Below are 12,554 nucleotides of genomic sequence, written 5' to 3'. Positions count from 1 at the left end.
ACATTTGGCAATATACCTCACCCAGCAGGAATATGGTCATTTTTACAGACTGTACACATTAATTTGATTAAACCTCATGCCTGAATTTATCCCAAATTTTATTCTTCTAGTGGGAGGTACATACAGTGATAAAGATAGGTAATCCACCTGGCATTGCAGAGTCATCCTCTCCCTGAAGTGAGTTGGGCAAACTGAGGAATATATATGCATCCATAATATTAATATGATATAACATCTTTGATATTTAGGTATCAGGTGCTTTAAGATCTGCAGTTTTTAAATATTGAACATCAGAACCCTCTTTCACTACTTTGCAGGGACGTAGCTTTGAGCACCAGCAGCAGAGAGCAGATATATTTATGTATGCTTTATTTGGCTGTAACACCCATGAATTTCCTCCTGATTCTTGGCTTTCTGTGTCTAGATATTACAAAATTTTGGTATACTTCTTAGGTGAATTTCAAGCTACTTTGAAAGTTCATCTTATACCAGGTAACCTAATAAATATCTGCTTTCAGGATATTCTCCAGTCTACAAAAAGTCTCCATTGTTTGTTTTTTTTTTTTTTTTGAGATGGAGTCTCACTCTGTCACCAGGCTAGAGTGCAGTGGCATGATCTTGGCTCGCTGCAACTTCCAACTCCCTGGTTCAAGCGATTCTCCTGCCTCAGCCTCCTGAGTAGCTGGGATTACAGGCACGCGCCACCACGCCCAGCTGATTTTCATATTTTTAGGAGAGATGGGGTTTCACCATGTTGGCCAGGATGGTCTTGATCTCCTGACCTTGTGATCCGCCCACCTTGGCCTCCCAAAGTGCTGGGATTATACCACGCCCGGTGCTGGTGAGCCACCACGCCTGGCCAAAAGTGTCCATTTTTATTGAGTAAAACTGAAGAACGTTTCCAGCGTGAAAACAGATAAGGAGAGGGGTTAGGCCATGGATCTTTATGGCACCAGGAACACTCTTGCATCATAACCTGTTTGTTTTTAAGCATGTTTATCCTATTATGTAAGCCAATTATTAATTGAGAAGATTGAGCGGTAGCATGTTTTTTTAGATTACTAATTTCCTTTGATCAAAGTGTCTCAGGCCTTTTCTGAAATAACATCTAAAAACTCAACTTATTTGATGTATGGATACAGCGGATATGTTCTGACCATCTGGGCAACCAGGGAAACAGTTTATTGTGATATGTGGGATATTGCTGAAATGAAATAACCTTTGTTTTTACAACTTGATTCATGAAGTACATTTGTTTTTATTAAAATTAAAAGTTCAGCTTGGTAATACTGAAGATTAAAAATTGAGACCCACCCCCCCACCCCAAGAACTAGGGGTAAAAAGAATCATGAAATGATGTCATCTAGTGGACAAAACTGCGTAATTCTGCTTTTTTGCTCAAATGGAATTATATAGATTATATAGCAGCAGCTTTCATACATAGTGAAAAATCAACTGGAAAAAAAAAGCATTTTGCACGATTAATTGACCACCCCAGATAGAAAAATAAGAAATTAGAAAGCTTATTTTCTCTGCTATATGGCAAACACTAAGGGAAAATTTTTTTTTTTTTTTTGACAGAGTCTCGTTCTGTCACCCAGGCTGGAGTGCAGTGGCGCGATCTCAGCTCACTGCAAGCTCTGCCTCCACTAAGGGAGTTTTTTTTTTATTGCATTTAGTTTCAAAATGTGGTAATTCCAGAATGACCAGATCCACATTCACTACTTGTCAATGTATTTCACAAACATTTGTCCATTTGATTTTATCTACAATGAATGTCAAGATGTTTAATTACCTAGCAGGATTTTATTTTATTTTGAGACAGGGTCTTGCTCTTTCGCCCAGGCTGGAGTGCAGTGGCATGATCTCAGCTCACTGCAACTTCCACTTCCTGGGTTCAAGTGATTCTCATGCCTCAGACTCCCAACTAGCTGGGATTACAGGTGCATACCACCATGCCCGGCTATTTTTTTTTTTTTTTTTGAGGTGGAGTCTTGCTCTGTCACCCAGGCTGGAGTGCAGTGGCACCATCTAGGCTCACTGCAACCTCTGCCTCCTGGGTTCAACCTCTGCCTCCTGGATTCTCCTGCCTCAGCCTCCCAAGTGGTTGGGATTATAGGCGCCCACCACCATGCCTGGCTAATTTTTGTATTTTTAGTAGAGATGGGTTTTCGCCATGTTGGTCAGGCTGGTCTCGAACTCCTGACCTCAGGTGATCCGCCTGCCTCTGCCTCCCAAAGTGCTGGGATTACAGGCCTAAGCCACCGCACCTGGCCCTTTTTTTGTATTTTTAGTAGAGATGGGGTTTCACCATGTTGGCCAGGCTGGTCTTGAATTCCTGATCTCAAGTGATCCACCTGCCTCAGCCTCCCAAAATGCTGGGATTACAGGTGTGAGCCACCGCTCTCAGCCCAACTAGCTGGATTTTAGATGGTGGAAAATAAATGTCTTTATTTAGAGTAGCTTAGAAAAAATTAGTTTGTGAAAACCAGTATGCTAATTATAAGATGGAAATCAAAAGTCTTGAGTCTTCACTGACTGTTATTAATTTTTAATTAGGTAAATAGTTTTTATCCTACCTTAATTTTGGTCTGTTTTTGAGTTTTTGCAAATCGAGTAACTTTTGTATGCCTTAGTTGCTTCGTTTGCAAAATGAAGGTATGAAGAAGATTTATTGGATGGATGATTATGTGCCCCTCACGTTGGCAGATACTGGAAACACAGTAATGAATAAAACACAGTTCTTGATATCAGAGAACACAATCTTTAGGAAAAACACAAATAATTTTCATATAAGCCAATAAGAACAGTGAGTGACATACCCTGGCACACAGAAATATCAAGGAATGGTAGCCAGTTCAAGACCAGAAGCAAGTGGCGATATGACCAAGAAAGGTGGCCTGGAGGAGGCCAAACCCTCCAGTTAAGGCTTAAAGAATGAGTGAGAATTAATAAGCAAAAGAGGGGAGTAGAGAGTGAGATGGAACTCTAAACCAAGATTGCCAATGTAGATGTGTAAGATAATATTATGGGTGGGGCATTTGACAAAACCAGAGCTTTTTGGGAATCTTAAGGGGATATGAATTCTACTAGGTGTACAGAGTAGGATTCCAAAGGACTCTGATCTTGCGAAGTGGGGCCAGTTGGAGGAGCCCCAGAAGTATCCCCGAGGGCCTGCTCTAGGCTGTCTGGAAAACTTAGCTTCTCTTTTGCGGGTTAACAACTGGCCTTTTAGTTACAATCTTCCAGGTAGTGAATATATTTCTTGGGTTTAATGTCAGGCTAGTATGGACCTCGCCAGTGAAGTACAATTTTATTATATAAAGTAAATGATGGACTCATTAAATGTGAGATCAATGAAGTGGTTAATGCTGCCAAGTCACCTGTTAACCCAGAGGCATTATGAATGGAATGCTGACTTCCAGAAATAACATTCTAAAATCTATTACGGTGTTATCCATGTCTTTGTAATGAACATCTGCCCTTTACTTTGAAGTTTTATTTTTGTTGTTCTTGGTGGTAAGTAGGTTTGGTTTGGTGGCTGATAGTTTAAAGAAAAATAGTACGATTACTAATACAAAATCATCACATTTTAAACTAAGTATTTGATTTGCAAGAAAATGGTTTATTTTTATATTTTGTTTTTTTTCTTTTTCATACAATAAGTCCATTGAATTAATTTCTTTCTATTTCCAGATTTAAAAGAACCAGTTTCCATCTAAACTTTAAATGTCCCCAAAAATTGGCGAAGGCCTTAAATGAATACAACTTTTATTTTTACAGATACAGGCTAGTTCCAAAGGTTTATTTTCCTGAGCAAATTCATGATGTTGTACGGGCCACAAAGTATTTCCTGAAGCCAGAAGTCTTACAGAAGTATATGGTTGATCCAGGCAGAATTTGCATTTCTGGTGACAGTGCTGGTGGAAATCTGGCTGCTGCCCTTGGACAACAGGTAACACCACTGTCCTAAGGTGCTGGTGGGTTGAGCAGTGTATGACAAGGTCCAGCAGACCAACACACCCTCCATTATGTGTGACAAACACGTAGCTGGGTGGGCTGGTCACTAGATGGCCAAATTGTTCATGCGATTACACTTGTAGAGCTCAGAGATCTTGTTGAAGTAGGAAGACGGGTCATTGGAGGAAGTGTCACCTATGAGTCTTTGTAAAGTCCCTGATTACAGTCAGTGTTAGAGAAGGGCTGACATCCCTTGCTTCTCAGGGCTATGTATGGAACTCCAGTATCCCCTGCTTTTTCATGTTTGACTTGCAAAGCGGAGTATTTTTGCTTAAATTCCAGTTCCTAAGATTGTTCCTTACAACTTTGAGCTAAATTAAAACCTTAAAATTTGTTTCCCCAACTTTTTTTTAATGTAAAAGAAAAAAATTAAACGATTCAGCCATTTAAATATTGTCTTACAAGTTACTATGAGCTTTACCTGGTTGAATTCTTTGAAAACTATGTCTAGCTCTAATAGCACCCCAATTTTTTTGGCAAGTGGGAAAAAGCACATTTTCTTCCGGTTATGGATGAAGTAACTTAAGACATCTTTGTCTTCTCACCTCCAAATTTCATTTGGTGTCCTCAAATACCATCTGTCATTCTAATTATGATGTACCTTGGCTTCTAACTCTTTTGCTATAATTCGAGAACTTGATTTTCCGTTTGGCATTGGCAAGTTTTCCATCCAAATATGGTCAGAAGAGAGTCTTGGCTCGGTGGAGAGAACATTCTTGGCTTTGAAGCCAGACAGCACTGGGATCTAACCCAGGACCCACAGTTGAGTGCTGCGGGGCCCTGGATAAGTCCCTTAACCTCTCTGAGCCTCAGAAAAATGAGGACAATGTCATCTGATTGCAGGGCTGTTGCAAGGACTTAGTGAGGTGATGTGTATACAATTTGTGGCACATATTCTAAGTACTATTTACTGACCATTCTTGCTTTTGGAGAGCAGTCACATCTCACCTGGGAATGGGTTTCTAAAGTCCAAGTATGAAGCAGAAGTGTATGGCTACAGTTACCTTGAAGATCATTTAGTTGTCTATGAAGCTTCATGACTAGTTAGCTTTCTTTTAGATGTTATACGACAAATATATAATTTTGCACACTAGAATTACAAAATGGGGCAATATTAACACTGTGGGGAGGCGTGGGGGGACTGAGATCTGTTGAGGTAGGGGACTCATTCACATTCCCATGACAACTTCACTCTGTGGCATATGCTCATTATGTAGAATGGAGGGTGCATTGCCAGAACTATTTAAATTCTGTCTCACCAAGCGTGAAGATGCTCACCAGAAGGCATACCCTGAGGTCCTACTAAAACACTCAGGAGTCTCATAATCTGTTTATTAAGTTTTTTCTGCCCCTCTCTTCTGGAAGAGTAAGACTAATTTTTTTTCTCCCTAGGAAGCCATGACCTTTTTTGGGGGTTTTGTAGGGAATAAAAAATTAAATAAGGTTCACACATTATCCATTCATGATACCCAGGTGTCTTAACTGCCTAAAGATAGATACAAGTACAGGGTTCACTCAAAAGTGAGTTGTAAACATCATACCTTTCTTAGTTAAATATCTAGCAGCTTGATAGGGTGGTGATGGTAATGATAGAGAATTATTTTTTAAACTATATTATTTATACAATGCCTGGTAGAAATGTAACACTTATACCATTGACAGATTCAGAGTAACACATTAAGCTACTCTATAGGGTATGGTTCCTATAAAAGAAGGCATGCAAAATGAAATAATGTATTTGCTTCCTCCTCTCTAGTTTACTCAAGATGCCAGCCTAAAAAATAAGCTCAAACTACAAGCTTTAATTTATCCAGTTCTTCAAGCTTTAGATTTTAACACACCATCTTATCAGCAAAATGTGAACACCCCAATCCTGCCCCGCTATGTCATGGTGAAGTATTGGGTGGACTACTTCAAAGGCAACTATGACTTTGTGCAGGCAATGATCATTAACAATCACACTTCACTTGATGTGGAAGAAGCTGCTGCCCTCAGGGCCCGTCTAAACTGGACATCCCTCTTGCCTGCATCCTTCACAAAGAACTACAAGCCTGTTGTACAGACCACAGGCAATGCCAGGATTGTCCAGGAGCTTCCTCAGTTGCTGGATGCCCGCTCCGCCCCACTCATTGCAGACCAGGCTGTGCTGCAGCTCCTCCCAAAGACCTACATTCTGACGTGTGAGCATGATGTCCTCAGAGACGATGGGATCATGTATGCCAAGCGTTTGGAGAGTGCCGGCGTGGAGGTGACCCTGGATCACTTTGAGGATGGCTTTCACGGATGTATGATTTTCACTAGCTGGCCCACCAACTTCTCAGTGGGAATCCGGACTAGGAATAGTTACATCAAGTGGCTAGATCAAAACCTGTAAAGGAGCAAAACTTCCAGAAGCCTCGAGCCCCTCTTGACCTCCTACACCTATTGGAAAGACATGCACTTTTTAGTTGACTAATTCTTCCTCCCATTCCCCTCTACTTGCGAGTTCTGGAATCTCTATGCCATAACTGAAGGCTTTATGATAACCTAATTTTTAAAAATGAATTTGACTAACTTAAGTGCAAAACATCTAAATTTGGTTCCCAGAGTGGGCCAATCTCTCTGTTCTTGTTATCTTAGCCAACTATACTCATACCTACAGCTACAGAAAGCAGGACTAGGAACTGGAAATAGCTTTGGGTCCTGCTTTCATCAGGACGTTCTTTTTAGAAGCAGTTCTTCCAGCTCTGGATGATAGAGTGACCTTTAATAAGTTAAGAAAACAAGGACTCCTCAATTCTGCTAGAGTTAACCTTGAGTTCAGAGCAGTATTAAATGCGTGCACTTTCAGGTCAGTACTGGGGACCAAGTACCCTCTGGTCTTTTGTGAATCGATGGTTTTGTTTCCTATGGGAATTTTGGCAAAGGTTTTCTAGAAAGAACAAGTTTCTCAAAGGACTTTCTTCCTCTAGAATGTTTTATGAGATCGCTATCTGTAAGTCCGGTTGGATTACAGGGATACTTGAAAGTTACTTTCTACCACTATTATTAGAAAATATGAAGTCGCATGCACTGGATATCTATATATCATTAGGTTTTTGTTGTTTTTTTTGGTTATGCTGTCCCCCTTCTCCTTGGGGAGATCTTTGGGAGCAAATTTATTTAGATTTAGAGTAAACTTTTCATTATAGAGCAAGTAAAAACAGACAAATGAAACAACCTAGTGTTTCACATAAAAACACTTCTGACATAAAGTACCAAGAGCAGTGTGAATATATTTGGCATAGTCGAAAAAGAAAATACATTTAATATTAGTTCAAAATTGTGAAAAATACCTTTAGAAGGTCTAGTCTATTCTTGAAAACTCAATTTTTTCACTTCTATGGCTTTAAAATGGAGCTATTTTGCTACAATATAATGTATTGTTTATTTTTTTAAGTTATTTAATGTTAATATACATAGCTAGACTTAAGGTTTTTCAGAAAGATGTCCATAATAAATATTAAAAACAATGGTATTTTTTAAAAAATTGCCTTAGGGTTTTAAAACCTTCCCTACAGTTATAACCACATGTAATTTTGTGGAAATAATATAATAGCTATTAATACTACTATAACATAGGCATAAATATTTTCATGTTTATATGCATATATAAGTTAAAATAATTAGAAACTATGACTGCACCTAGTAAAGTCATCTAAGTTTATAGTTCAGTAGCTTAGGCAAGACACACACTGCTCATCTCCACTTTTTAGGGTCAGAGGAACACAAGCTCATGTTCTGAGTGAAGGGTGTACACTGGCACCTGGTGGTGCCTAGATCCCCCATTTTCTCCTTCCGGCCAGGTCTGGAAGTTTCAACAGCCCAAGCTTAACTTCATGTAAAGTCTTCACTGACAGTGGGAACATCTTTGACACAACAAGACACTCCAATTCTGATTTGAGTTGAGGATCTCTGCCTGCCTTCCTGCCATCCTTCCTTCTTCCCCAATCCATGCTACTTGTAGGGGCTGCGGAGAGCAGCAGTAGAGCTGAATAATGATACAGGGCACCACGGAGAGAAAGTAGAACTATTTCACTCCTGGGAAGACTGGGTATTTCCCACTTCCAGCAATGAAATAACAAATGAAAAGTTGCATACTTATTGATGTATTATATGAGCCAGTAGCATTTTATGTACAAAACAGAAGTCAGTGCAACAGTATGTATGTGTGCCTATGTGTGTATAAAAATAACCATTGAAGCTAACTTGCTAATGTACTTAGGCAAGCCACTTCCCATCTCTGGGCCTCGTCTTTCCTCCCACTAAAATCAAAGAGCTGAATTATGTGATCCTTGAGGTCTCTTCCACCTATAATACCAACTGTCTTGTCAGACTGGCAAATTACATTGGCCTCTTCTCATGTGGTGGTTTTTTGGTAGGTCATAGTTCCTTATACACAGACACCTGCATCATTTTTTCCTAAAAAAAATGGGATTTTAGTTCTTATTCTATGATAACTATCCTCCTCATATAATACTATTCTTTTTGACACCATTTGAAGGAACCAATATTTGGACCTTACTTTGAGGTTGTCTGTCTCGAAGAAAAAGAAAATAAGATGTATATGCAGGGTTCCTTCAATTGGCATTTTTCCCCAGAATTGTGAGCCAAAGCCTATAGTAATTGCAGACAACAAATGATTCTGGATCTCTAAAAGGCTCTCTCTGATGAAAAGGGAGTAAAGGAAAAAAGAGGTCAACTACTGTTTCTGATAAAGTACTTGAGTTTCATTGTTCTTTTAGTTTGTATTCTTATAAAAAATGTTTACACTCTGCAGATGGATTTTTTTTTTTTTTAGTACTGTGGCTTTGTTTTCCTATTTTATGAAAAAAATGATAATCTTTTTGTAAAATTGTTGTCTGTGAAATATAAACATTAATATATAAAGAAAAACCTTGAAGTGCTGTATAGTGAAGTATAAATTAATGTTTTATTGATTTGTGAAGAATTTAAGACTCTTATATAATTATCTTGGTGGATCTATTTTATGCATGACCTTTTAACCTTTGACTTTGCTTATTTCCCACTACGAAGGGGAAGGTAGATTTTATGAATGATTTTAATAGCAAATATATTTTATAAAATGAAAATCCAGTGTGGAGGTAGCAAAGCATATATCTGTTCTGAATCATGTTTGGAAATAAAATTGCTCCATCTGGGAATGTGCTTTCATTTCCCCGTCTCATTTTCTGTTTCCCATTTGAAAACAGTGTTCTCTTCTCTTCTTTCTGTATGCCAAATTGCTAGCCACAATTCTTTCCAAATCTTCTGCCCAGTGGAGTACTCCAGCTGTCTTTCCTTTAGAGAGGTGGTTCAGTGGCCTCCTTGATGACATTTGTTTCATGTCTGGATACAGTATGTGTTGCCCTCATTTGGACTGGCTAGAATATTCATAAAAGCCAGGCAGGCCCTGGGACTATTTTGGGACCTTCAATACACATGTTAGGAAAGGATGATCATAATGCCAAGAGTTTGAGCTGAATTGTTTCAGCCAAAGCATCACTATCACTCCTGAAGGCAGGTTCTCAAACTGACCCTGTCATTACAAATAAATCTAATAATTTCACACTTGAGTTTATTATGCTTAGTTTATGTCAATACCGGAGGAACTTATAAAACTTTTTTTCAGAGTGAATTGTTTATATTCTAAATGATCCACATACAAGTGTGTAAATTTGGTTTTCCTATTCTGTAACAGTTACTTTCATGTTCCCTAACAAAACCTCTTGGTGTGTGGTTATATGTGGCTGGATGGATCCCCAAACAGCTCCAACACATCTCCTTTGGGGCATTTAAATGTAAACTGTATGTGTGTTTTAATATTGCTTTTCTTGTTATTTTCATTCTCTCTTTATCCCCTATGTTTTTAATTTTTTTATAACTCAGATTTTCTAATGGACCCCCTATTGAAACATCTAGAAGATATGGATATCAGTACCAGACATCTCAAATCCAAAATATTGGAAATGTAAATATGATTTCTGATAGGCACACATGGTAGCTCAGTGCTGTCAGTACATTTTGTGTCATCAGAGTGAGAGAGGCTGGTGACATCATTTGCACGTGTCTTCATTTGAAAGGCTCCTCTCCCAGATTTTCTCATGGCTGGCTCATTGTTGGCATTTTAGATTAAATGCCCCCGCCTCAGAGAAGTCCACCTCAGCCAGCCAGTCTGCCCAGCCCTCCCAATCACCACCCCTGTCCCCATCCCCTGGCCCTCTCATCTGATTGCGACACTGATTGTTGCTGTTTTCCATCTCATTTCTGATGATCATGTCTGTATGTATGTGCTTGTTTTCTCGGCTCCCCATGCTTATCTGCAAGCTCCACAAGGGCAGGAACTTTGTCTTTCTTGGCCTTTCCTGTTTTCTCAGCACTTAGAACAGGGTTTGCTCAGCACTTAGCACAGGGCACACAGTAGACTTTGAAAAAATGATTTTGAAGCCTCCTTCCTGAGGGTATGGCTTCGCTGTAACTGCCATTTGCCATGTTCTTCTCCTTTTGTGGGGAGTAAGAGGGAGAGGACATGGTCTGAGTCTCGCTCTGTTACCCAGGCTGGAGTGCAGTGGCATGATCTCGGCTCACTGCAACCTCCGCCTCCCAGGTTCAAGCAATTCTCCTGCCTCAGGATCCTGAGTAGCTGGGAATATAGGCACGTGCCACTGTGCCTGGCTAATTTTTGTATTTATTAGAGATGGGGTTTCACTATGTTTGCTGGGCTAGTCTCAAACTCCTGACCTCAAGTGATCCACCTGCCTCAGCCTCCCAAAGTGCTGGGATTACAGGTGTGAGCCACCGCACCTGGCCCGAGTGGTTTTTTTAAAGTTGATTTTGAATAAGTCCTCACCAAGAAAAATTAAACTTATAAGAATTGGGGTATTATTGCCCTTCTTTTTTAAGAAGTAAGTTATGTCAAATATAATTAAGACTAAAAAGTAAATATTTCCAAACAAAATTAAACAACTGAAAAGAAGCCCTGTTTTTAACTACCAAATTTTGAAGCAAAAAATGCTTTTGAATGAAGTTCTTTTCGCTTTTCCCACAACTCAAGTCTGTTCTAAATTTTTCTCAGCAGATAGTTTTTGCTATGTTGAATAAACCATTGTAAACTGCACTAAAAGAATGACCTATCTAACATATGCTGTAAGTGTTCCACGGAATTTTTTTTTTAAGAGATGGGGTCTCACCATGTAGGCCAGGCTGGTCTCAAACTCCTAGGCTCAAGTAATCCTCCCACCTTGGCCTCTCAAAGTGCTGAGATTATAGGCATTAGCCACTATGCCCAGCCTGAAGTCAATTTTAGAGTTTGAGAAATTTTTTTTATTTTTTTTTGAGACGGAGTCTCACTCTGTTGCCCAGGCTGGAGTGCAGTGGCGTGATCTCGGCTCACCGCAAGCTCCACCTCCTGGGTTCACGCCATTCTCTTGCCTCAGCCTCCCGAGTAGCTCGGACTACAGGCACCCGCCACCATGCCCGACTAATTTTTTGTATTTTTAGTAGAGATGGGGTTTCAACATGTTAGCCAGGATGGTCTCGATCTCCTGACCTCCTGATCTGCCTGCTTCAGCTTCCCAAAGTGCTGAGATTACAGGCGTGAGCCACCGTGCCTGGCCTAGAGTTTGAGAAATTTTAACCAGACAAACCAATCTACCACTTTTTTTTTTTTTTTTTAATATGATAGAGTCTCACTGTGTTGCCCAGGCTGGAGTGCACAGGTGCGATCTCGGCTCACTGCAAGCTCCGCCTCCCAGGTTCACGCCATTCTCCTGCTTCAGCCTCCCAAGTAGCTGGGCCTACGGGCACCCGCCACGACGCCTGGCTAATTTTTTGTATTTTTAGTAGAGACAGGATTTCACCGTGTTAGCCAGGAAGGTCTCGATCTCCTGACCTCGTGATCCAGCTGCCTCAGTCTCCCAAAGTGCTGGGATGACAGGCGTGAGCCACCGCGCCCAGCCAACAGCAATCTACCACTTTTAAGATGTGGTTTTCCCTTTTTGTTTTCATTATTTTTTTCATAGAAAAAATGTTTTTTATTCCAGTTAAATTTATGAAATCAAGAAATAATACTTATTTTGCTTAGCCGCAGGTTAACGTTATTTTAAGTATTGTACTTTAAGATAAATGGTTTACTAAGCTGAGTAACATCTCTCCTGCTTGCATCATTTCCACCAGTCTCCCAGAATGAAGTTAACTTCCTTCTGGACAAAGCCAGTATTTCCATTTGTGTCCTTAATCCAATTCATTATTGTCTCACTCAAGGACTTGCTAAAGTACCTCCCTTCTCTCCTGTACCTTGAACTCTCTGTTTCTACTCACTCCTTCCTCTTAGCTCTATAAATATAGTCAAATTTGTCCTCTCAACAAAAAACTCCCCTTTGACTTTTATTTTCCTTCTGGCGCAAACACTGAATTGTCCATAGTTTTAAAAGTTGACAAATATCAACATCACAAAATTCTACTTCATGTGTTTTCCATTAAAGAAAAATTTTCACGGTGAAACCCCGTCTCTACTA

At 39.8% G+C, this 12,554-nt stretch overlaps 1 protein-coding gene across 1 annotated transcript in view; it reads left to right on the top strand.

The window, feature by feature from the left end:
- Positions 1-9,213, top strand: part of NCEH1 (neutral cholesterol ester hydrolase 1) — an 81,615-nt gene extending 72,402 nt beyond the window's left edge. Inside the window, exons 4-5 of the mRNA XM_003256470.4 lie at positions 3,784-3,955; positions 5,777-9,213. Of these exons, the coding sequence (XP_003256518.1) occupies positions 3,784-3,955; positions 5,777-6,394 (790 nt within the window). The 3' untranslated portion in view covers positions 6,395-9,213. The remainder of the gene's footprint in view (positions 1-3,783; positions 3,956-5,776) is intronic.
- The last annotated feature ends 3,341 nt before the right edge of the window (positions 9,214-12,554 follow it).

The sequence above is a fragment of the Nomascus leucogenys genome, chromosome 11 (genome assembly GCF_006542625.1).
Source record: "Nomascus leucogenys isolate Asia chromosome 11, Asia_NLE_v1, whole genome shotgun sequence".
Classification (NCBI taxonomy): domain Eukaryota; kingdom Metazoa; phylum Chordata; class Mammalia; order Primates; family Hylobatidae; genus Nomascus; species Nomascus leucogenys.
Note: the sequence above shows the minus strand (reverse complement) of the source record. Positions and strands in the feature narration are given on the sequence as shown.